This window comes from Echinops telfairi, unplaced genomic scaffold (assembly GCF_000313985.2).
Source record: "Echinops telfairi isolate 266 unplaced genomic scaffold, ASM31398v2 ScPeMD7_8;HRSCAF=38, whole genome shotgun sequence".
Lineage (NCBI taxonomy): Eukaryota > Metazoa > Chordata > Mammalia > Afrosoricida > Tenrecidae > Echinops > Echinops telfairi.
In genome coordinates, this window is record NW_022103905.1 from 8998895 (window position 1) to 9024241 (window position 25347).

The window sequence follows — 25347 nt, forward strand, 5'->3', positions numbered from 1 at the left end:
CAACTAGTACCAATTCAAAAAGCTCTGGAGGACATTTATAATCTTTAGGATAAACTGTAATACCTTGAAAGCATAAAAGATGAAATAAGGCCAGACCAAATCTAGGGATACATATGGTAGTCAACTAAAAAGGTGGGGGGAAAAGGAAAAAAAAAAGAAATGGGTAGCAGTTTATATCTTCACAGGAAAAGAGGGACCAGACTTCAACCCGCTGCTACAAGATGTGAATGCAACATACCAGCATGGAGTAGGGAACCAGTGGAGAGGTTTGAGGGGCTGGCCCAAATCCCAACTACATGGACACTTATTTCAGAGGACAGCATTGAAGCTGCAGCTCAGGGAGAGGGATGTGTCTGATCAGAGCACACGGGAGCAAATGAAGGGGGAGGAAAAGAGAGTGGAGCACATCCTGTCCCACCAAGCCTTGAGTATGACATTCCCTCTCAGAGCAGCCGATCCACACAGAAGACCACATGGCTGGCCCCACTATGAGACACGACATCCCTCACTGACCCATAGGGGACAACACTGAAGGCACAGTGAGTGAGTTGCGCCTGATCTCATCTCACCACACCAAGGCAAAACACTAAGGGTGTGCAACTGAACAGCAAGAGGAGCAGAGTAATGAAGTCCCCAGGGAACACCAAAAACAGACTTTGGAGCCAGGGCAAGGCACCCCATCAGACTCAACCGGAAAACACTCCTAAAGGGCAACAAACAGTCCTTGAACTAACTACAGGCTTTTCCTTGTTGTTGTTTTGTCATTGAGTTTTTGTTGTTGTTTTATTTTCTCTTGTTGTTTTGTTTTGCTCTGTCTTGTTTCTGTGCATGTTTTTATCTCCACAGGTCTGTCTAAATAAGATCGGCTGAATGAACAATCTGGAGGAGAAAACAACAGGACTGACGGTTCTGGGGACACATGGGAGCGGGGAAGATGGGGAAAAAGGAAGTGGTGTTAACAAACCCAGGGACAAGGGAACAAGTGATCCAAATCAGTGGAGAGGAGGGTGTAGGACGCCTGGTAGGGTGTGATGAACAAGGGTTATGTAACCGAGAGGAATTACTGAAACCCAAATGGAGGCAGAGCATGGTAGTGGAACAAGAGTTAAGTAAAAAGAAATAGAGGAAAAACTAGGAGGCAGGGAGCATTTATAGAGGTCTAAATAAAACCATGTTACATATGTAAATATATTTATATTTTTGATGGTGGGGAAATAGATCTATGTGCATATATTTTTAGGTTTAATATTAAGGTAGCAGATGGACATTGGGCCTCCACCCAAGTACTCCCTCAATGCAAGAATACATTGTTCTATTAAACTGGCATTCCATGATGCTCACCTTCCCAACACCATCGCTGAAGATAAAGTGGGTGCATAAGCAAAAATGTGGTGAAGAAAGCTGATGGAGCCTGGCTATCAAAAGATACAGCGTCTAGGGTCTTAAGACTTGAAGGTAAACAGGTGGCCATCTAGCTCAGAAGCAACAAAGTCCACATGGAAGAAGCACACCAGCCTGTGTGATCACGAGGTCTCAAAGGAATCAGGTATCAGACATCAAAGAACAAAAAAAATCATACTGTGTGTGCTCACCTTCCCTATATGATCGCTGAAGGCAAATGGGTGAATAAGCAAATGTGGTGAACAAAGCAGATGATGCCTGGCTATCAAAAGATATAGCGCCTGGAGTCTTAAAGGCTTTAAGGTAAACAAGCGGCCATCTAGCTCAGAAGCAGCAAAGTCCACATGGAAGAAGCACACCAGCCTGTGTGATCATAAGGTGTCGAAAGGATCACATATCAGGCATCGAAGAACAGAAAATGAAATCATTGTGAATGAGGGGAAGTGCAGAGTGGGGACCCATGACCCATCTGTAGGCAAATGGACATCCTCTTACAGAAGGGTCGAGGGGAGGAGACGAGCCAGTCAGGGGACAGTGTAGCAAGGATGCATACAACTTTCCTCTAGTTCTTAAAGGCTTCCTCCCCCACCCACTATCATGATCCCAATTCTACCTTACAAATCCAGCTAGACCAAAGGATGTACACTGGTACAGAAAGGAACTGGAAACACTGAGAATCCAGGACAGATGATCCTTTCAGGACTAGTGGTGAGAGTGGCGAGACCGGGAGGATGGAGGGAAGGTGGGGTAGAAAGGGGGAACCAATCACAGGGATCTACATAGAACCTCCTCCCTGGGGGACAGACAACAGAAAAGTAGGAGAAGGGAGACGTCGGACAGTGTAAAGTATGGCAAAATGATAATTTATAAATTATCAAGGGCTCATGAGGAGGGGGGAAGGGTAAGGAGGGGGAAAAATGAGCTGATACCAAGGGCTCAAGTAGAAAGCAGATGTTTTGAGAATGATGAGGGCAACTATGTACAAATGTGCTTGATACAATGGATGGATGGATGGATGGATTGTGATAAGAGGTGTACAACCCCCAATAAAATGATTTTTTTAAAAAAGTTGAGAGAGCTTATTGTCTTTACCACAGTTTCATTAAGAATTCTCATTCTGTACCAGAAGGGCAGTTTCTATAGACCAGTATATGTGATTGCTCGCTGCCCATAAAGCAGATATCAGGTTTACCCACACACTATCAGTAATAGAGGATATCCTGATGTGGAATTTTTTTCCCCCCAAGAAACAATCAAAGTTGAGATGAGTGGGAAATAATTTTAATCACAGAATTGTACATTTTCTTCCCACAATCCTGCTTTGTAATAGGAAATGACACTGCGATCCATTTCACTACAGGTAAAATATTATAAAATATTAAAAATAACAAACACAAAAGCCAAGATGGGGTGAGATAAACTGGTTTCTCAGAAATTTTATTCCAGTATCCACAGCCCAAAGAAGAGTCAAACAAGGAAGTAAGCCTCCCCTGATCACACATTTTCCAAAGAAATGAAGGCAAAGAAACAGGATAAAAAGGCAATCGATATTAGCTGCACTGCTTCAATATCCAAATCTATTTTTTAATGAAATATCCTCTTTTATATCCAATTAATTCTGAACAAGGATAAATTTTAGGATATTCCTCCATTGAAATTAGAAAATACCCTAACAATGGAAGTAGCTTGTTCGCCTAACAGCTATTGCTGCATAACCACTGGTGTGAACAGAAGCCAGTTCTGGCATCTAAAGCTGTCAAAGCAGCCCTTCCATCTTTTTCATGAAAGCTTCATAGACAGCATCCTTAGTTTGTACTGAAACAGGAACAAAAGGGCCAGATTTAGGGTTGCTTTAGCAAGAGGTACAGCAAATCATCCTCTGACACTTTGGGGAGCGGCAGTAGCCCCTTTGTTCTCCCGACGTACTCTCAGTGCAGTGGGCTGCTGAATCAAGTTGGATGAGGCACTCAAAACCCCAGGAGACGAAGGGTCAAGTGGAGGAACCAAAGGTGGGCACATAACACCAAGACGAGGTGAAGGGATACCTGGAGGTGCAGGGGTAGGTAGCCTTGGTGGAGATCCTTGAGGAGGAGGGCCAGGAGGAAGACTTGGAGGGAGGGATGGTGGCTAGAGGTGGGCCTAGGGGGTGGTCCTGGAGGTCAAAGTCGGGGTAAAAGCCTTCAAAGTCCTGGCATTTCAAATGGTCTCAGGAACGGAGGAGCTCCTGGAGGTGGCCCAGGAGGAAGGCCCATTGGTGGTCCAGGTGGACTTAAAAGTGGGGCAGGTGGCAGCCCAAGACATCCTGGCATAGGAGGTGCTTGCATCTGAGAGTAGGAACAAACTGTGGAGTCGCCTGCTGCTGTGAAGAACCAGTAGATATGCCATCAGAAAGAAATGCCTCTCTATGTAGCTTTGTGATTGTTTATTTGCCTCAGAATCATCATCTTCTGAAAATTCCTCTACTTCTTGTCTCATCTCAGGGATTTCCCGACCTGCCAATCAAAGCATCATAGCTTGAAGAGGAGTCAGCTCCTTAATGTTCTTTTTCTTCCTTGATTTTCCAGGTGTATCTGCAAACTGTCCACACAGAACTGGTTTTTTCTTCACTGTTGTCTCTCTCATTATCATCCTGGTGCACAAATTCACCCCCTCACTTTCTCCATCAGATCTGTCAGTGCTGCTGTCATCGTGCTTATGTTGGCCAATGCCCTCAGGATAGCCATCATCTTCACTGGTGCTAGAAACATCATCACATGACCTCCTGGGCAAGTTAAGGACTATATAACATATCTTCATCTTGTCTCTGAGGGGGAAGATCTAGAGCAAAACCCACTTTACAGCCATACAGCTGCTAGACTTCAGGAGGAGGTTCTGGAGGAGGACCAAGAGGTTTTCTGCCAAGGGGCAAACGTAGAACACCATGTCCAAGAAGAGGAAGTGTAGAAACTGCCCGAGTTGGAGGCCCATAGGCTGCAGTCTTCTTAAGGATGGAGGGTGGCTAAGCACCAGAAAGTGGAAATGTCCTGGATCAAGATGTTGGAAGGAACCTGGGGCATATATTTGGCACAGGAATACTCCCAACTTACACATATTCGGCATTCTTAAAAGCATAAAAATATTGGCTAAGTTGAGCCCTCTTCTATTCATATTCTACTTCTAGCTTTCTCAATTCTTTTTAAGAATCCGGATTCTCTTTTTCATAGAGCTGTAGAGTATGTTCAAAGGTTTCATGTGGCTTTTTACGCTTGTCTTTCAACACCTTCTCATGTAACCGTGGCTGTTGCACTGGATCAAACTCCATTTCATCTTATTTCTCCATGTCCCGGATAATCCATTTGGGATCCTTCATCTTCAAAACTGCAGCTTGTACCATCATGCATTCTGTTTTGTCCTTTTTAAATTCTCTCTTCTGGACTTTCTTTCGAGCCTAGTCTGTGGGATTCATATTTTCCTCTCTTGGTGGATAATGTAGACCTCCACCCCATGATGACAATCTGTATGGTTTACTTAAAAAACAAAACAAAACAAAACACACCAAAAAAAACCCTTCTGCTTGGCTCCGGGAACTGTGAGAAATGGGGCGGGACAACTCCCAGTTTCTTTTGCTTTAAGATGCCTTTACCCCTGGCTGCCAGTCAGGCACTCCGCCACCACCATCTTGGTTAATGTATTTTTTAATAAAATACAAAGCTACTCATAACAAGCATATTATTTAAATTCAGGACCTGGTATACATGATCCCTGCCTTGCAACATATTTTGAGTTCATGATGAACTGCATTTACAACAGTCTGGTTTTCATAACCTTTCTAGCACATCTTTAGTAGTAGTATGTACTACCCGGAGTTGTAACCTGTAATTTGCTGATGTTATCATTCAAATATTCACTCATAGATGTTCCATTTTACTTATGACTTACTGTTCAAAACACTGGTGTACAGCATGCTACAGCCTAAAATGAAGTAGTTGGTGTCGGGAGTCGTAACAGACAGAAAATTGGGCAATGTTCAACTTTTGTCACACACAACTAAACTGCAGACGTGATTTTGACTTGTCATGACACAGCCATGACTTTATTTTAAACCAGGCTTATAGTGTGATCTTATTCACATTTTGTACCATAAGCAGCATCCATTTTTAATTTGAAGCCTACTTGTTTGTTCACATTTCTCTACCTGTAATACTTGCACTGTTTATACATCAACAATATATCTAACAAAGCCATGTCACTTAAAGTTCTACAAATCCCAAAAAGGTGAGGACTGCTCTAAACATGAACGTAAAGATGAAGATTATCAAACCTTATAGTAATGGAAAGAAACGACATGAGCAAGGACTACCTCATTTGACTATTTAGGATTCTGTGTTTCCCATAGTGGGTGATAAGAATCCCTGAAGGGTGGGGGTAATTACACTGGGATGATGTAGGGAGCTGCAAAAGCATATACCTACACTTTCTCCTGGATGATGGGCTAGTGTATAAAGATTTTAATTGCCAGGGGAGTGATTTTTCTGAAAATGGGATAGTAGGACAATTAAGTTTGGGAACCTATGGTTTCGACCAGGAGTAAGGAACGTCTGGCCCTCAGGTCATATAAGGCCAGAGAAATCATCAATACCAGCTAAGTCACACACCTCACCAAAGAGAAGCAGTTCCAGCCATTGCATTAGAGGTGAGTTAATTAAATGTTTAACCAGCATGGTTCCTAATGTCTATAAATATTCAAATGGCTCTTAGCAGAAAAAAAGGTTCCCCACCTCTAGGTTAGACAATCATCAAGGACAAGAATAGGATTTGAGATGCAGTTAAAGAAGCAATTGGGCCTAAAATTAACCATTTTACCAAAGAAAAGGCAAGGGTCAATCCACAAGATAGGGATATCGCTGATGATATGGACTGAAGACCAAATCCAGAAGAGGGTATCTATGAGTTTACCAAACAAAAGCACATCAACAGCCTCTGCAAACATGAAGAAATAACAAGTGGGAGACTACTTTAATGCTAACTAGGGCTGGTTTCATAATTTCAAAGGCAGATTTGGCTTACAAAACATGCATCTAACTGAAGATGCAGGACGTACCAACGCTGAAGTTGCCCCAAAATTTCAAGGATGAGCTGAACCAGATAATACAAGATAATACCAGATGAAGCAACTCCCAGAACTGACTTTCAACATGGAGAAAATAGACGTGTTTTAGAAAAGGACACCAGAATGGACCTAGGGGCGATGCCTGGCTTCAAGGCATTTAAAGACAGAATTACACTGCTGCTTGGAGAAATGCTGATAAAATTACAATGAAAAGCAATAATGATGAAAACTGATATAAAAATGAGGGATTTGACTTACATCACAGCCAACTTAAAATTCATTGAAACTCCACTGTAAATTGGGAGTATATTAGCAAATGTCGCTTATATTCCATTATATCATTCTTGATCATAAATAACCCTGCTAGGACTATCCTTTCACCACTTCAAACCTTTTCATAATAATTTCTATTTCAAAAATTAATCCCAGACATGCTAACAAAATTATTTGCTACAGATGACGGACACTGTGTCACTTCTATGATCACAGACTAAACATTCTCTAAACTTCATACTATTGAGTCATACCCTGATGTCGACCATGCTTCAAGCCTATCTCCTAAAACTTTCCCCACCTTACTTACTGCTAGCTCTTCCTTCTGCTACCCTCTCCCCTTACCAACAACTAGCACTTGTCAATTTTTACTACATCAAGAATGTGTTTTCTCTCATTTTACTTTGTGTAACGTAATCCTCCACCCACTCACACTGTTGTTTATAGGCTTATCTTTTTTACATTAGGAACTGGCTTAATACACTCCAGCTGTAAATCCTACTCAATGATTTTAAAAAAACAACACTTTTTGCAGCTTTTGAGATTGAGTCAGTGCTCTGTTATTAATTACCCAACGAGAGCTGTCCTGGATTTATTCAAAAGAAGGAAAAAAACTCCTAGTACTGTATTATATTTTTCCTTCTTGTGCTGGTATTTCAATGTAAAAGTTTAAGGCTGCAGTATTAGATTCTACCAAGAGGTGGCAAACTACAACCACAAATCTGAAAACTCCTAAACTTAATGACCTAGAAAGATAATATAATTACCAAGTATTAGCACAGGAAGGGACCGTAATGCTCAGTTGGTGATTTTCAGAAGTCACAGAGCACAGAATCTGAAGTCTTTTTCATTTGAATTGGGATCCCAGTTCTATTGCTTACTAGCTATGAAACCTTGCATACTTACTTTTTTTTCCTTGCATACTTTCTAATAAACATCTTTGTTTCTTTTCCTATAAAACAGTACATGAACAGTATTTCTCACACTATTGCTCTAAAGATTAAACAAAATGACCTGTGAAACGTGCTTAAGCACAATGTCCGGCACATATTATCACTTTAAGAGTCCATAAATATAAATTCTTCCTATCAGTCTACCAACAATAGGGGCACACATTATAAATAAACCTTCTAATCCAAATTCCTCTTCAAGTAAATCAATAACAGAGTATCCCTATCCTGCCTAGATGTTGCTGGCTAAAAAAGATTCTTAAAAAGGTGATTCATATGAAAATCAATCTTTTGTAACTGTTAAATATATTCTTAAATTCTACATATTAAATTGCCACCAAAAAAAGAAAATATGAATCGTAGATTCTCTTGTTAACTAAGGCCAACTTGCCAATGGTTCTTTAAATACTTTCTCACTGTAAAAAAGGCATGTTTTATGTGAGACGGCAAGCTACACCCTTTGTATATAAATCCATTTGTCAAGTTTCAGTATATCAGAGTTTTTACAACTTACCCTAAAAGGCGTGGCTATATGTTACTAAGCATTAAGGGTCAATTAAAACCCCTTTCTACTTGGAGAAACATAGCAGCACTTTAAAACCACACTTCCCTCTAAGTTATGATCAAAGTACTAGTTAGTATGGTTCCCTCACTAAAACAAAGATCGACTTCATCCTGTCCTGAAGATTTCAGTCTGAATGCCATTAGGTAGAGCCCAGCAAGGTAGGTTCCAAGGAAATGTAAGAGTGGCCCAGAGTTGTGTATTCAGGCCCAGAGGGATTGAGGAGAATAGCTTCGTGGAGGTGCAGTGTGGTGTGAGTGAAAAGTCTGAGCTCAAGCAAAGTGAACAGAGCATTCCCACAGTGAATTCCTTAGGGACACAGCTCAAGCCCAAGAAGGGTGAAGAGCGAGTCTATGAGAAGTGATGGCCCAACATGAGGGGTCAAGGGCCCAGGCAGGGATAAGAAGGGTTTCTGTATAGTGAGGTAATCCAGAGCCGAGCAGCCTGGGGATTTCAAGTACCTCCTTGTTCCTATTAAGAAGCAGCAGTCCAAACTCCCCTTGGTAATGGGGCTCAATCACCTCAGGCTACCAGTAACCCCAATCCTGTACCTATTGGAACATCAGCATAAAGAACTCAAAAGGGCCACCAAGTAGTCTCAGCTTCAATTAATCAAAACCATGACCAGATTTGCAGCTCAAAACATTCCTTGTTTAGGCATTAAGGATTGCAAATCTACCAAGCTCAAGGCCCCAAGAAGAGGAACCAAAAACTCTTCAAATTAATAAGCAAAGAGAAGCAATTTCTTTAGCTACCAGATAGATGAATTTCAGCTAAGAAGCATATGAGCATCATGTAATGGTCACTAATTTAAGACATTTAAAATATACATCTTACAGGAAAAGACCCCGACCTTACTACATAACAAGGAACACCAAGAATTGTTAACAGCCACCGAAAGCTAAGATAGTGACATGTAAAAGATTGTCCCCCCAGAGCCTCCAAAAAGAACCAAGCCTGTCAACACCTGGATTTCAGACTTCTGGCCTCCAGAATGTGGTAAGTTGTTATGGCAGCCCTAGGATGAAAATACGGCACCATTCCAAAGAATGCAACCATCCCTCAGAACTCCTGACCATTAGTTTTTCAATTTTCTTATTTCCTAAGGTCCCAACCACTGACATTATGACTCATTAAGAAATTGACTCTCACCTCAGTCCATCTTGGTTAGCACGGAGTAAAGAACAGGTTACCAATCAATGTCCTGCATACGAGTGAGGTTCTCCTCACTAGAGTTTGTGAATACTACCTTTGAAAAGTAGTATAGCTTGGGTGCCTCTAACTAACCAGCCACCAAGTGGATCCATTCATAACCAGGCCCATATATTTTCATCCTACTGACTAATTATAAAGAGGAAGCTGTGAAAATAAACTGAAAGAAGTAAAGGTGAGGGGCAGGGGCAAGTCAGATACAGCAGGTACCTAGGGAGAAGTAACAATGACACCATGAATCTAACTGTATATATCAAATTGGTAACAAACTGCTTCCCCAAATCATTCACCAAAGTGGAATCTATACAACACATATACAATAGGATCTGTATCCAGAATTGATAAAGAATTCTTACAACTCAGTAATAAGAAAACCCCCATTAAAAATAGGTAAAAAATGATATGAATAAACACCACAAATACAGGAAGACCTCAGGTCATGAGTGAGGTCAGTTCCAGCTATGTCTTCAAGATTCTGTCCGGGCTGCTACCCAGTCTGGCTGAGTCCAGTCATGGCCAAGGAAATGTCACTAGAACAGACCCAATTTTTAAAGTTTCAGTCAACCAGAAAAGAATCTGGAATGGGAAAAATTACAAGCCGAAGTCTAGATAGTACCCTAATTTCCCTCTTACATAAGATAAACAGACATATATGCTGCACTAACAGCCAAATCTCTTGCCCTTGAATTCTGAACACAGCCATAAGCAATGCCACTCACTAAAGATGGTGGTTTCCTGTGATTGAATATGCCCCTCTCCTACAGTTCTGCCAATAATCAATCTCACACATCAGGCTCCTGAAAGGGCTCACTACACCAAGACTCTCATTCCAGGCTTCCACTACAATGCTACCTGTTTCAAGTACCAGACTGAATCTACCAAATGATAAAAATGTTGAGTCTGCTACTGTTTAGCTTTGTAGGCTGTGACAACCAGTCTAAAGGGCAAGTAGGAAGTGTTTGAATGTTAGGGTTCCCAGGACATACACATCAGCAATGTTTGTCATCACAGAAATGCAAGTTATAATCACACCAATTTTCCATGACACACCTATTGGAATGGCTAAAATTTCAAATGACTGTCCATACGAATGTGATCCAGAATGTGGGGAAATGGTAATTCTCACCTACTTCTGGTAGGAATGAAAGAGATGAAACAACCTATTAGAAAACATTCTGACACATTCCTAAAAAGTTAAACATCACAAGGGTGGGTGAGGGATGGAGTTAAAAAGAAGAGGAGCTGATACCAAGGCCTCAAGCAGAAAGAAAATGTTTTGAAAATAATGATGGCAACACATGAACAAATGTGCTTGATACAATGGATGTATGAATTGTTAAAAGAACTGAAAGAAGCCCCAATAAAATGATCTATTAAAAATAATAATAGAAGTTAAACATAAATCATATTACTTAGCAATTCCATGTTTCGTAATGTACCAAAGGAAAATTATATGGGCAAACAATGACTTTTTCTTTTGTAATTTTGAATTCAGATCAATTTTGCAGATATTAAAGAATTACATTAATTTAAAAAAATTTTAACGTTAGAAGGGAGCTATAAAGGAATCCATAAAGGACTAGCTCCCATTAGACATAGAGAACAACTATAAAAACTGTACAAAATATAACAGTGACCTAAAGAAACTGGAGGAATGCTACACTCGGAATAGAGGAACAATAATGAATTTGTTTGATTATTTTTTTTTGCCTGAAAACAAGACCCCATACTCCACAAGGGAGCAGCTAAAACTCCAATAGAAAAGCCATAAACCTACTGGCTTGAAAAAAGAACGGACTACATGGGCCAAAGACAACCGTATCACCTGGAAAGTGATGGAAAATTTCTCAGAAAGAGAACTCTGAATTCTGTATGCTTAACTTTGGCCAAGTCTCTGGCTGACCCATGAACTGTGCATACATGGGGTTAACGCCAAGCAGCTTACCTAAGGATAAAAGAACTGGACAGAAATTTCTGCTGTAAAAGATAACGAGTTTCACAAAGACAAAATTAAGGGTAGCCCAAAGCAAAATGTTGACATAAGCCGTTTATCTCCTGTACCACCTGACGTCTCATAGGGTCCAGGTCATCTGACTTTCAGGCACTTTCTCAGGTGCTACTAGAGTTCCCCTCAAGTTCTTAATTGACTGCTAACTAGCTAACTAATTTTCTAATAATCAATGTAATTCAAATGTAAACTTTCTAAGCAGCAAGTATGTTTTTAAAAGGCAACACTGAAAAGCCTCTATGGAATGACAGTGTTGCCAACTTTTAAAGTTTAATATATTAAAAAATTAACTGAATCAAATTCAAATCATGACATATGTAAAGAGAGTCCTACTATACCCAACTCTTTTTTTTCTGCTCATTCCAGTTTTCTTGCTGCCCTCAGGGAATGCTACTCTAACTGCCTAATAGCCCAAGGGTGCCCTAGACTTATGGGGTTTAGGATGTTTTATATAGAAGACTGTGAGCAATTGCTATAATGCCAGATCCTGGGGGCCAAGAGACTAAATCTTTGAATACCAAGCCATACTGAGCCTACAATGTGATCAACTGCAATCTCACCCAGGCACTACTACTTTTGTTCTTCAGGTAGTTTATACAAAGTCTTAACTAAAATAATTCATTTTAACATGAAAAGTTATTAGGCATGTGGAAAGAGATCAACATTCATCCTTCTATGATGACAGCTGATACCGTTGATTGTGGGGGAAAAAATCAAATATTAAAAATTTTTGTGCTGAATCAAATTTTCCCCTAAATACTTGAGATTGCTAAAATATCAAAATAAATGTTTGTGGGAAAATGGATTTAAAAGATAATGTAGTTTTCCACCATCTTTTTGAAGCTTCCCTGTAGCTTAAAAACAGAAACTTGAAGAAAAAACACCCCAGAAACTTGTATGTGATGGAAACATCACTACAAATCAGGTGAAAAAAACGAAGTACTAAATACTTAGTGGGAGGACAATCAGTTAGCCATACTTTCATTTAAAAAAATGAATATTAGCTCTAACCAACACAAAAATCCTTTTGGTTTATAGTTAATGACTTCTCCAATCTGATAAGGAGATCATTCTGGTAAGTCTCTATCAAATGTATACAGCTGAGTTGTGAACAACCTATCTTTAACTGTTATAGAATCAACTGTGACTCAAAGTGACCCCATGTGTGTCAAAGTAGAACAGTGCTCCAGTTTTCAATGGCAGATTGTTCAAAAGTAAATCAATGGAACTCAAACCTCAAACCTTTCAAACCTAGAGTTCAAATTAACAACCAAGCATGTGAGCCGAAAATTATTACTGGCTAAGGTTCTACTTTCTCTAGGAGCCCTGGTGGTATAGTTGGGCTGCTAATCAAAAGATGGGCCATTTGAAATCACCAACTGCTCCTCTGGAGAAAAGACATGGCTTTCTACTCCTGTAAAAATTAAGGCAAAAGAGGCTTGGGGGAAATGTAACGCTAATAACGATGAGTCCAACAATGAAGAAAATGTTCTAAGATGGATTGTGGTGGTGATTGTATAGCTCTTCTTGATATGATTGAACTGTATAATATGTGAATTATATGCTAATAAAACTGGGAGAAAAAACAAATTAGTCTCAGAAACTAACGGGAAGTTCTGCCCTGCCTTATAAGGTTGCTGAGTTAGAACAGATTTGACATCAGTGAGTTTGGTTTGGGCTTAAGGTTATACTTTAAGGAGCCCTGGTGGTCTTGGCAAGTAAGCAACAGACTTTCTAACTTCAAGTTTGGAGGTTCAAACCCATCAGTCACTCCACAGGAAAAAGATGAGGCTATCTGCTCCTATAAAAATTATAGCTTTGGAAAAATTTATATCCTCAAAAACCCTATGCATGGTCAGTGTGGGTCCAAATAAACTCAATGGCAATAGGTGTAAGGAAGGTGATTAAAAGCCTGGCTGCTAGTTTGGTGGTTCAAATCCACCAGCTTCTCTGTGGGGGGAAATGTAACAACCAATTTCTATAAAGATTATATATAGCTTTGGAAACCCTGTAGGCTGTTCTACTTTACCCTATAGGGTTAATATGAATCAGAACTGATTTGATGAAAATGTTTTGAGAATGATGATGACAACAAATGTCCAAATGTGCTTGACACAATGGATGGATGGATGGATTATGGTAAGAGTTAAATGATTTAATAAATGGTTTTTATTAAAATCATTTAATAAAATGATTTAATGATCATTTTATGATCATTACAATGATTTAATTTAAAAAATACGTTTTTTTTAAGATTCTATTAGGTTTCATAATACTTGAAGAAAATGTGATATAGTTTCTTTAAAAATGCAAAACACATCTTTTAAAATATTAACTTTTTAACTTAATGTAACACCTGTCATCTGGGATCTCAGAAACAGATTTGCCTTAAGTATCAAAATCCTTTTGCAATTTTCTACAGTAAGCAAGTGAACACCTACTATGCACTACTTACTAACCTGTTGACTTTGTGCAAGTTGTTTTATGTCTCTGCTTACATGGGAGAGAGATGCAACTTTCTGCTCCCAAAAAGATTTACAGCTGCAGAAACATTAGTTAAGGTAGCTATGAGTCAGAATTGACCTGAGGCAGTAGGTTTGGTTCCTTAGATAAACGATGGATAGCAATGGTCCTGACTTCATGGAGTTTTCTTGAGGGATAATGGGGGGATATATGTAAAGAGCTTAGAATAATGACAGCAGCTAAATGCTCAAACATGTTAGTGAATATTTGAAAACACAGCTTACGTTTATTACACACTATTCTGTCTTACTCAAGAACATCTTCTTTATCCATTCTTCCACTGGGGTCGCTTCCAGTTTCTCACTGCTGTCAGCTGTGCTGCTATGAACATGGGAGAGCACACCTCCACTCATGTTGTGTTTCTTTATTTCTTGAGGGTGTATGCCTAATAGTGGAAGAATATCTTCTTGGTACTGGGTAGATAAATTATACTCTTAACCTTTTCATGGGTGAATTAGTCTCCCCTGTAAGCTTTGTTACTGTTGTTGATACCAAGTTTACAGTAATGGAATACATACTGAAATCAAGGGGGGAAATGTTTTTGAGATGGACTTTGATACAACTATGTGGGACACATATGTCCCCAATAAATTCTGGTGGTAGGATGGTGGGGTGAGGCCCATTTCTTCAGATCCACAGTGATACACTGTTACCCCCACCAAACAGTAACATGTTCCATAACCAAGATAGCAGGGTCCCAAGAAACCAGAGAGACTGAAAGTATTGATGGGCAATATATGTCTCATGAGTCACAAGCGAGTTTAAGACTGGGAAGACTATTAGCTCCCACACTAAAGGGTAATTTACAGCCCCATTTTTCTTATTACCATTTCTCAAGTCTTCTGATAACTACAGTCTCTGTACCCTGATAGCTTTCCTTCAATAATTTCCAGTGTTTTACCAAATTGTTAGAAGAAACTGGGTAACTGAGCTTGTTATGTTCCACTCTGCATATACTTTTCAGTTAACTCTAGCTTCAGGTGGTTACATGCCTGATAATGGCTTGTCTCAAAACCTCTTTTTCTGTCTTTCTACAAGGAACTGGGTTGCCAAAGGTTGGAAGGGGTGTTCCAGAAGTCTGAAAGCTGGTGAGCAAAGGTGGTATGTTATTAACATATTTACATGATGGTAGGAAGACAAGTCACAGACTTTAATCCTAGATTGCTCCTGAGGTCAAGCAGAGGAAAAAGTATCATCTGCCTTTTACAGACAAGGTAACAATGGTATTTGCAAAAATAAGTGACTTGGCAAAAATGTTTAAAACATGATCCAAGCCTACAGACATCAAAGATCTATTTACTTCCACATAAAATTTTCTTTAACAGAGCTCTAAATCCTTCAAGAAGGTCCCTAGTGGCTGCATGTTGGGGTGCTACCCACAATGCCAACAGTTTGAACCCACCGGCGGCTCCACATATTTAGTCTCAGAAACCCACAGGAGCAGTTCTACTCTATCCTATAGAGTTGTTATGAGACACAACCGATTTGATGACAGTGGGTTGGGTTTGGTAGAATTTCCAAAATGGCCAAGAGACTAAGCACACACTATCAAAAACACAGGTTAAAAAGATCTAGAGTAATATTCTAAATCCAAGCTGAACAGAAGCAAAGGGCTAAGCAAATATCTGCAAGTACAAACTTAATTCAAATTATAACCAATCTTTTAAAAAAGTAATATTTCACTATTGAGTTTTTATAAAATTTACACTGCAAGCTAAGTTCCCTTTTGACAATTTCCACACATTTATCACAATGTGTCACCATTTTCTTTAATTATGTTGAGTTTGTTCCCTTTCCAACACTCTAGTTTCCTTGTCTCGAACTAATCATCATTTAGAAAATAAAGTAGGAAACCCAATTCTTTAGGCAAACATTTAATTCTTATTCAAATCTACTAAATAATTATAAGGAACCTATTGAAAGTGACATATATCTAAGTTCTTTGGCACCAAGTCACATACATGACTCAGTTCAAATCCACAAGACCAAATGATACTCCTTACCCATAAACTCCTGTCAACAATTCTGATTTTTGCCTCCCAAGTGAAAAAGGCATTACATGTGGGACTGCTAACTGCAAGGTTAGCAGTTTAAAATCATCAGCAGTTCCCATGGAGAAAGATGAGGCTTTCTACTCCCATACAGAATAAAGTAAAAAAAAAAAAAGAATAAGTCTTAGAAACCCACAGGGGCAGTTCTACCCTGTTCTCTAGGGTCAGTGTCAGTTGGAATCGACCCTGAAAGCAGTGAGTGTGAGTTTGGAATTTAAGAAAGAAGTCCTTGAGTGGTACAAACAGCTAAGGGCTTACCTAACCAAAGGCTGAAGGTCTGAACCTACCCAGAGACACCTCGAAAGGCAGGCCTGGTGGCCTGTTTCTGAAAGGTCACAGCACTGGAAAGCTTATGGAGTAGTTCTAATCTGCACACATGGGGTCACCACGGGTCAGAATTGATAAAATGACAACTATACAGGTTAATTAAAAAGAAGAGGATGACAGCAGGAGGGGAAGGGGAAGATGTGAGAAAAAGGGGGAACCGATCACAATGATCTACATATAACCCTCTTCCAGGGGGATGGACAACAGAAATGTGGGTGAAGGGAGACATCGGTCAGTGTAAGACATGAAAAAAAAAAAAGATTATAAATTATCAAGGGTTCATGAGGGAGGGAGGATGAGGGAAGGGGAAAATGAACTGATCGAAAGGGCTCAAGTACAAAAAAAAAAATGTTTTACAAATGATGATGGCAACATATGTCCAAATGTGCTTGACACAATTGATTGTGATAAGAGCTGTAGGAGCCCCCAATAAAATGATTAAGAAAAAAAAAGAAATAGAATGATGGCTTTGCAAAATTTACTCATATGCCAAGAGGTTCCCCAAACAAAAGATCAAATTGACAACAGCAACTTGAAAAATTAGATAGGAAACTTACAAGAGGCAGTCAGCAGTTTATGGTAATAGGGTAGAAACAATTCAGAAAAGAGTAGAATCAATTTAACAGTAGGTGCAGAGGAGCTCCAGTGGCGTCATCGTTTGGCGTGTGGTACTTATACAAAGGTAGGTCCAGAAATCTTACCTGATGTATCCTCTGCTGTGATATTCTTAAAGCAAAAAAATAAAATAAAAACGAGGAAAAAAAAGAATAAGGAAGGATGGAGGAACCTTAAAAGAAATAATACATCAATGGCAATTACTAAAACTATGAGATAAATGGCTGGCAGGGAATTTTACTGTGAGTCAAGGGTTTGATATGAACCCCCAGGTCAGTCTTAAGAGGTAAAGAAAATCAACCAGACATGTGTCTTTTAATGAAATAAGACACATTACCTAAATATCAAACCAGAATCTGATCAAATTGTTAGATTAACTACACAGGAGATACACAGAAGACAGGAACATGTTACATAATGCTATAGCGATGCATTCCAAAGATCTAAACTGTGGGAATTCTACTGGGCAAGTAACCTGTTCCCCCAATAGTAAAGGATGAGACAGAAACAAAATGGAGGTGATCTGGTGACAGAAAGATAGATCAGCCAAAGCCTATGCACAAATGTTTAAGCATTCTTTGGATCTGTTCTGTTTCAAACAGAACAATTAGTGGGATGTAAATACTGAATACCATATATACTAGTGTATAAGCCAAGTTTTTCAGCACATTTTTAATGCAGTTTTTGTGGTAAAATGAGGTGCCTCAGCTGATATTTGGGTCGGCTTATACTTGAGTATACACGGTACTTACTAATATTACAAAAATAAAACAAAATAACCCGTCACCTACTTATAGTGACCCTACAGGACAGAGTACAACTTCTGTGGGTTTCTAAGACTGTCATTCACTGTGAGAATATAAAGCCTCATCTTCCTCATGTGGAGTGGCTGGTAGGTTAAAACTGCCAATATTTCAGTTAGCAGCCCAACCGATGGTACTGGGTATATGTGAGTTAATTGGACTACTCTCATATTTGGTGAAGGAGACCTGGTGGCAAAATGGTTTCCCATTGGGCTGCTAACTCAGGGTCAGCAGTTCGAAGTCACTCTGAAGAAGATAAAGCTTTCTACTCCTATAAAGAATTACAATTGGGTGAGGGAGGGAGGGGATAGAGGGGAGCTGATATCAAAGAGCTCAAGAAGAAAGAAAATGTTTTAAAACTGATGGTGGTAGCAATTGTAAAATTATGCTTGATCTAACTGAATTATGAATTGTTATATTATCTGTAAGAGCTCCCAATAATGATTAATAAAATGTAAAGAATTACAACTTGGAAACCCACGAGGCAGTTCTACCCTGTTTTACAGGGCTGCTATGTATCAGAATCGACTCGATGGCAGTAAATCTGGTTTGATTTTTGGTCACATTTGGTAGAGGATCAGCAAAAAAAGAGGAAGACCCTCGACACAACTGACAGGGCGACTGCAGCACAACTCAAACGTAGCAATGGATGAGAGGCCAGCACGGCTCAATGGCACCTAACAATAACATTTAAGTCCCAAATCTTCCATATTAGAAGAGCAAGCAAGAGACTATCAGAGCACGCGATCAAAATATTTATGTGGGTAGAACACTCAAACTTAAATTTTTGTAAATACTTGCTTCAACATATCTGCATTGGAAAAACTAATTAAAAATGTACCTTTTAAGTACCGCCTTCAACTATATTTTTTCCATTCTTGTCTACTGCGACATTTTCCAACAAAAAGTGAAATAAAAATTAAGAAGTGATTATTCTATAAAATTAACCACCCAGTTTGAAAATTGTTAACTCCTAAACATCTCAAGCTGTTCCTTTTCTTCCATTATCTCTTTATGTTAAGCCATGACTATTTTGGGTCAATCTTTCAATAGCCTCTTTTTCAGCTTAACCACATACTAATTCATCCTCCAAATACCTCCAGCATAAAATCCAACCTCCTTTTCATGGCATGCATACTTCAGAAACCTGGCCTTGGCCTATCTTTTAACAATCTTAATACCTCACATCATCCACACCACACTCATTCCTAACTATATACAATACTTGTACAGTAGTTCCCAGAGTAAATTAAAGGTGCTTTCTCTTTTCTAGAGTTAAGATGCCTTAAAGCAGTGGTTCTCAACCTTCCTAATGCCGCGACCCTTTAATACAGTTCCTCCTCATGGTGTGGTGACCCCCAACCATAGAATTATTTTCGTTGCGACTTCCTAACTGTAATTTTGCTACTGTTATGAATCAGGCGACCGCTGTGAATGGGTCATTCGACTCCCAAAGGGGTCGGAACCCACAGGTTGAGCACCTCACCAACTCAATCAATGCCCTTTCCATTTCTAATTTCAATTCCTTTTGACTCTACGAAATTCACCTATTGCACTATTGATTCCTTTGCAGGCCTCCCCTCTCTGCTTACCCTGGGCTTCCACCGGAATCTGCATGCTTACTGCCCTCTAGACTATAGCAGTGAGTATTAGTCGTCGACTACTAAGTATCTACGAAGTATCACAGAGCCTTCTAAATCACAGCACTCAGTAAAAGTGTGAAGCAGTGGATGTGTCTTCCATTGCTGTGCTGAGAAAAAAAATTAAAGAGAAATGGCTTTGAAATTGATGGCATATCTTCATTTCTACATTCTAACTAACCAGGATATTTATTCCAAGATCTTGATGTACAAATACTATTTACCTTGTAAAAAGGAACAGCAGATATATTTCTGGATACTCAGTATGAAAAGTTTACTTTTTTAAAACAAAAAGGTACTACTACTATGATTCAACTTTTCCCTCCAAAGTAGACTGCCAGTAGATTCCCTTAAGTCAATTTCATTTAATTAATATATTTGTACAATTTAGCGTTGATAAAGGGCCTGCCTCAACCACCCAATTTTTAAATTGCCTACGTTACCCAAAAAAGGTGGAATACAGTGAAAGATGCAACCTTTCAAAGTAGAACCACATTTGTGGTCTAAGTAAAATTTTGCTTTCGGTTTTGAATGGACTTTTAAGAGAAAAATAAACCTGCCAAACTCCGCCAGAGGGAGAATTGTTTGCATAGGCTCTATGGCATAGAACCTATCAAGTTCGGGAAAAAACCTAACCAAACTTCTCGGCCCTCGAGTCAATTTTGACCCACGGCGACCGATAAGGCAGAAAACTGCCCCTGTGGTTTCCCAAAACTGTAAGTCTTTATGGAAGCAGAAAACCTCGTCTCCCCCGGCCCCTCACCCCGGAGGAGTGGCGCGTGGGTTTCGAACTGCTAGCTTTGTGATTAGTAGCCCAACAGGTAACCCACAATGCCATCAGGTTTAAGATGTGATCAGAAACAGGAATCCTGCTTTTGAAGTCCCTAGTCTACACTGCTTTCTTTGCAAGGCATTGAAAAATTGGTTCTCCTACCAAAAGCTGCAGTGCACCTCTCCCTACTCGGCACCCTGGGTTGGAAACACGATGCAACAACGGAGGAGGCAGTTTGATGCACAGTCGGACCACACGCACATCGCTCTGGTACCTACAGCGGCGTCTTCATGAAATCCCTAATTCTTGCTGGCGAAAAATTCCAACCCAGATCTACAGTCCAGCTCGCCAAATCCCTCCCCGTCGGCTCCAAACGGGAAATGTACCTGTAGAGTACCCGCCGCGCGCGCGGCCAAATACCAGGGCGCAGCTCCAACCCCGTGTCCTCTCCCCCCTTTTGGGTCCCCTCCCAGTCCTTCCTTTCCAGGCAGAACTTGAGCGGCGCATTTGGCTCCCTTATCTGGCAGCGCCTGGCGCCAGGGGGACCGCGCTCTCGGGAGGTGCGCGGCGGGGAGGCTGAGCGCGGCAGCCGGCGCGCTGCGGCCGCTGGCCTCAGGTGCTGCCCGGCCGCCCGAGCGGCCTGGCAGAAGCCGGGTCTCCGCTCGGGCCATGCCCGCGGCCGGGCGGTAGCGCCCGGCGGGCCAGCTGCTTGCCGCCCCTCGCCGCCAGGGCCACGAGACCGTCAAGGGACTTTCGCCCCAAGGAACGTGGCGCCACACACAACGCTTGCCTAGCCGGTCCCCGCTAGGTCCACCCGCCACCCCCAGAGCCGCTGGCCGCTCGGGCCTGCGTGGGTCCAGTACCATTCTCCTCACGGGGCGCACTCCGGAAGGGCAGAAACTCCACCTCCTCCTCCGCCGCGGCCTGTAGCCATCTATTGGAACGCGTCTCCGGAGGCGGCAGCAGAGGCCGCCGGACAAGGACTGCCCAGGGAAGCCTCCGAACTAACTCAGCTCCGGCGCTAGCAGCAGAAGCCGAGTCTTTCATAATTGTGCGACCGACTCCTCCGGGGGACTGGCCACAGGGACGCGCCCGCGCCCGCGCCCGCCTCCGCCGGCCACGGGGCTGCAGAAGGACCACGTGAGGGGCGCGTCGTGTGCGTCGCCGCCCGCGGGCCAGGTCACGTGAAGGACGCGCGCTCCCGCCGCCGGGGCCGCGCGCTCCCGCCTCCCGAGCCGCGCGCTCGCGCCGGGCACGAGCGCCCTCCTCTCCCGCCCCTTTCCCGGTTTGGGTGGGGTGTTCTCAGATCTCCGCTCCTCCAGGCGGGACTTGCACACACGTTTCTCTGCGAGCTCTGGGTGGAACTCGGAGAGGGAACCGTTGGAATCGTAGGCAGCCTGGGCCAACGCTGGGGTTGCAGCGTGGTCTCCAATCGGCTCGTTGATCCTGGCCCGTGCAGTGCCCTCTCAAGGTGCACATCCCAACCATTCCGAGGAGCCTCAGGTAGAGGCACGGTTAGGCATTGAGCTGCCAAACAGCAGGTCAGCGATTCGAACCCACCAGTGGGTCTGCCGCAGAAAGATGAGGCTATAGGCTGCAGATGTAAAGTCTCAGACATCTAAAGGGGGCAATTCTCCGTTCGACTGGGTGGCTCTGAGTAGAAATCAACTGAAGAGCAGAGGGTTTGAGTCCTTGTTCAAAATGCCAACCTATTTTCTTAGCCCAAATCAGACCTTTCCTATTTTTGTCTGTAAAACTGTTTCCGGGGTTAACCATCCTTTCCTTCCGAAGAGCTCGAGGATAGACACACATCCACCACACAGCTTGTTTATCAAAGACGCCTGCGTTTCCATTTCCCTGGTTACCACACAACAGCCCAGATTTTGCTTTTTTGTTTTGTTTTGTGGTCGTTTACTAAATACGGTTCTTCCTGATTTTCCTTGATGTCCACCCTGAAGAACACAGTTTAATCGTCCTAAAAACATTGCTGTTCGTAATCACCTTCTCTACCTTACTGGAATAATAATAAACTGCACAGAAGAAGATTGGTCAGAAAATATTGCTACTAGAGGTCCAGTTCATGCATGCATGGGTTTATTCCAAACAAAATGTGTTTAAACATGTCTCCATGATCAGTGATGACTGCAGACATGTTCTCTCAGTAATATACCCGTTTTAGTCTCTTAATGTGCTTTAAAAAAAAAGTGTCATGAGGTGGGGGGTGGGGTGGGCACCTACATTAAGGTCAGGGGTAATATCAAAATTTTAACAATCATTGAAGTGTACACCTTCCCAAATCATTGAAGCTTTGCAACACACTTACAGAAATGGTGTGCTACATAAAACAAGTTTTTAGATGGATGGAGCATTTAAAGGGAAGCCGAGAAAGCTAACAAGATGTATTCAAGGAAGAGATGTCAACTCAGAAGTTTATGGTGACTGGTTTTGAGGATTCCAAAAAAGCAATTTTAATAGATTTTTTAAGGTCACAGGATGCAATTACAGGGACTTACAGGAAAAAATGAAGAAATGGGAAAACTGCATTAATGAGAAAAAAGCCAGGAAAGTTGCACTTAGGAATTTTTTTCTCTTCATGATAAGGAACCTGTTTATTATCTTCCTGAGACTAGCAAAGGTTATCCTAGGAGATTTTCCTTGGAAAACCTTACACCCAGCCACCCTTAAACTCTGATCTTGTCTCTTCAGACTGTGTTTTGTTACCAAACTCAAAGAACATTAAAAAGAACATTGAAATAATATTTGAACTTTATATCTAGCCAGGCTGACTAGAGAACCAAATCCAGTGACACTCATGTAAGAGAGAGCTTTATATCAAGAAGTAATTATGCATCAATAAAACATCCCAGCCCAGTTCAACTCAAGTCCATAAGTTGGATACTAGTCCATAAGTCCCTCTTCAGACTCATGAAGCCCCATGCAATGATGCAGAATGCAGGAACACCACAGGCTGGTGGGTGCAAAGTCCTGTGAATCCAATGGCAGTGGCTGTGGCAGCTCCCAGAGTGACTAGATAGCAGGAAGATGATGGCAGAGAGAGGGGAGGTTCCCAGGAACCTCCTTATGAGGAGGTCATACCCACAAGGAGGCACCATCAGGCTGTGACCTGATTGACAGGCTAGACTCCACCCCTACACTTCAAGTTGACATGAAAGTATATATTATTTAATGATGCCAAAACTATCATTTTGTCATAGTGCAGAAAGCACAGAATTGTTCAGGGGAGGGTTAGAGAAACGGAAACACCACACTGCCTACAGATGTGTATAGCACTAGGTGACAGATGTGTCATGAAACAACGATAATATGTCCGTTCCCTGCGACTCTGGGTCTCCTTTTCATCTCTACTAGTCCCTGGATGATGTCAAGGGATTAATGTGTTCTTAGCATTTTGATTATTTTGTTGAGTAAAGGTTCCTATGATTTTATAGCAATCCTTTATGACTTAATCTCATACTTGTAAGTTTGACATACGTTTCCACCCATGAAATCATGGCCACAATCAATATAGGGAACATATGCATCACTCCCAAATTTCCTCCTGACCTCTGTAGTTCCTCCAGCGAGCCACTCTTTATGTCCCCCCCCAGCAACCAGGAATCCCCTTTTCATTTTTAAGGAGTCCCTGGAAGATGCAAAGGATTAATGTGCTCAGCTGCTAACTATAAGGTTGGAGGCTCTAGCCCATCCAGAGGCACTAGGAAGAAAGGACTGGCAATCTATTCCTGAAAAGTCAGTTATTGAAACCCCAGTGGAGCACTACTCTAGGCCACATAGGTTTCCAGGAGTGAAAACTGACTCAAGGGCAACTCATCACTACAGATTAGTTTGTATCTTCTCAAATTTTAGATAATGGATGATACAACATGTACTTTCTTTAGTCTTTTTTCACTCAGCATAATTATGATCGCTAAAGGAGCCCTGGTGGCACTGTGGATTGCTAAACACAGGGTCCAAGATTCAAACCTCCTAAGGAGAAAGATGCGGCTATCTGCTCTCGTAAAGATTTACAACCTCCAAAACCCTATCCAGGTTATAAACCCTACACCCTCCTGCTCTGAGTCAGAATCAACTCAATGGAAGTAAGTGTGGGATTTGGTAAAGTTTGACCCACAATTCTCTGAAGTAGTAGAGTCTTTCCAACAAAATTGGTTTACCTGTTGTTTTCTCTAACAACTTTTTGACCATGCTTGTGAATAATATTCAAGTATTGTGTGCTCATCCCCCATCTGACAGGTCCAGTAGAACCAAGGTTTAAAAGATTTATTATATTTTCCTGCTAGATAGTCCGTTGGGTTAGGAATCTTGACTCATTTATGAATGCCCTGGTGGCTTAGGGGGGCTATGCCTTGGGCTATTAACTGCAAAGTCAGCAGTTTGAATCCAGTGGGAGAAAGGAAGCTTTCTGCTCCTGTAGCTATATAGTCTTAAAAACCCACAGGGGCGGTTCTACCCTGTCACTATGAGTCGGAATCTACTTCATGGCAGTGAATATGGTTTGGCTAATCTGCTAAGAATCTGTGAGGCCTACATACTTCCTTCCTTTACTACTGCTATTCATTGGTATCACGTTGATTCTGAGTCATAGAGATCCTATAAGACAAGGTAGAACTGCCCCCGAGGGTTTCTGAGCCTGTAACTCTTTATAGGAGTAGATGCCTCATCTTTCAGCTGAGGAGCAGCTGGTGATGTTGAACTGCTGACCTTGCAGTTAGCAGCTCAACTCATGGAAACCAGGATGGAGTAAATAATTAAGATACAGTGAGATGAGATAGGAGTCCGTGCTGAGACTAGCCATTCCACCCTGAAACAGTACTTCTCCCTTGCTGGGTGATAGAGATATGAAGTAGCGTGATGGGCGGCCATCCGCAAGAGCAGCAGTTTGAATTCACCAGCTGCTCCACGGGAGAAACATGAGGCTCTCTATTTCCAAAAAGACTCACCGCCTTGGAAACTCAAAAGGATGGCTCTACTCTGTCCCATAGGTCACTATGGGGCAGAATTGACTCCAGGATAGGAAATGTTTAGTTCTAAGTGGAAAACAATAAAACAAAACTGAAGATAAAGATTGTCTTACCAGAAGGAACAGACACTGATGACTGC

The 25347-nt window shown here is 41.5% G+C and overlaps 1 protein-coding gene and 2 pseudogenes across 1 annotated transcript in view; 1 reads left to right on the plus strand and 2 right to left on the minus strand.

The window, feature by feature from the left end:
- The window catches only part of TRPM7 (transient receptor potential cation channel subfamily M member 7), a 119669-nt gene extending 98399 nt beyond the window's left edge, over positions 1 to 21270 (minus strand). Inside the window, exon 1 of the mRNA XM_013006334.2 lies at positions 21090 to 21270. Within this exon, the coding sequence (XP_012861788.1) occupies positions 21090 to 21092 (3 nt within the window). The 5' untranslated portion in view covers positions 21093 to 21270. The remainder of the gene's footprint in view (positions 1 to 21089) is intronic.
- On the minus strand, positions 3158 to 4886 carry LOC105979206 (annotated as a pseudogene).
- A 3160-nt stretch (positions 21271 to 24430) lies between the features above and the next one.
- The window catches only part of LOC101661208, a 3334-nt pseudogene continuing 2417 nt past the window's right edge, over positions 24431 to 25347 (plus strand).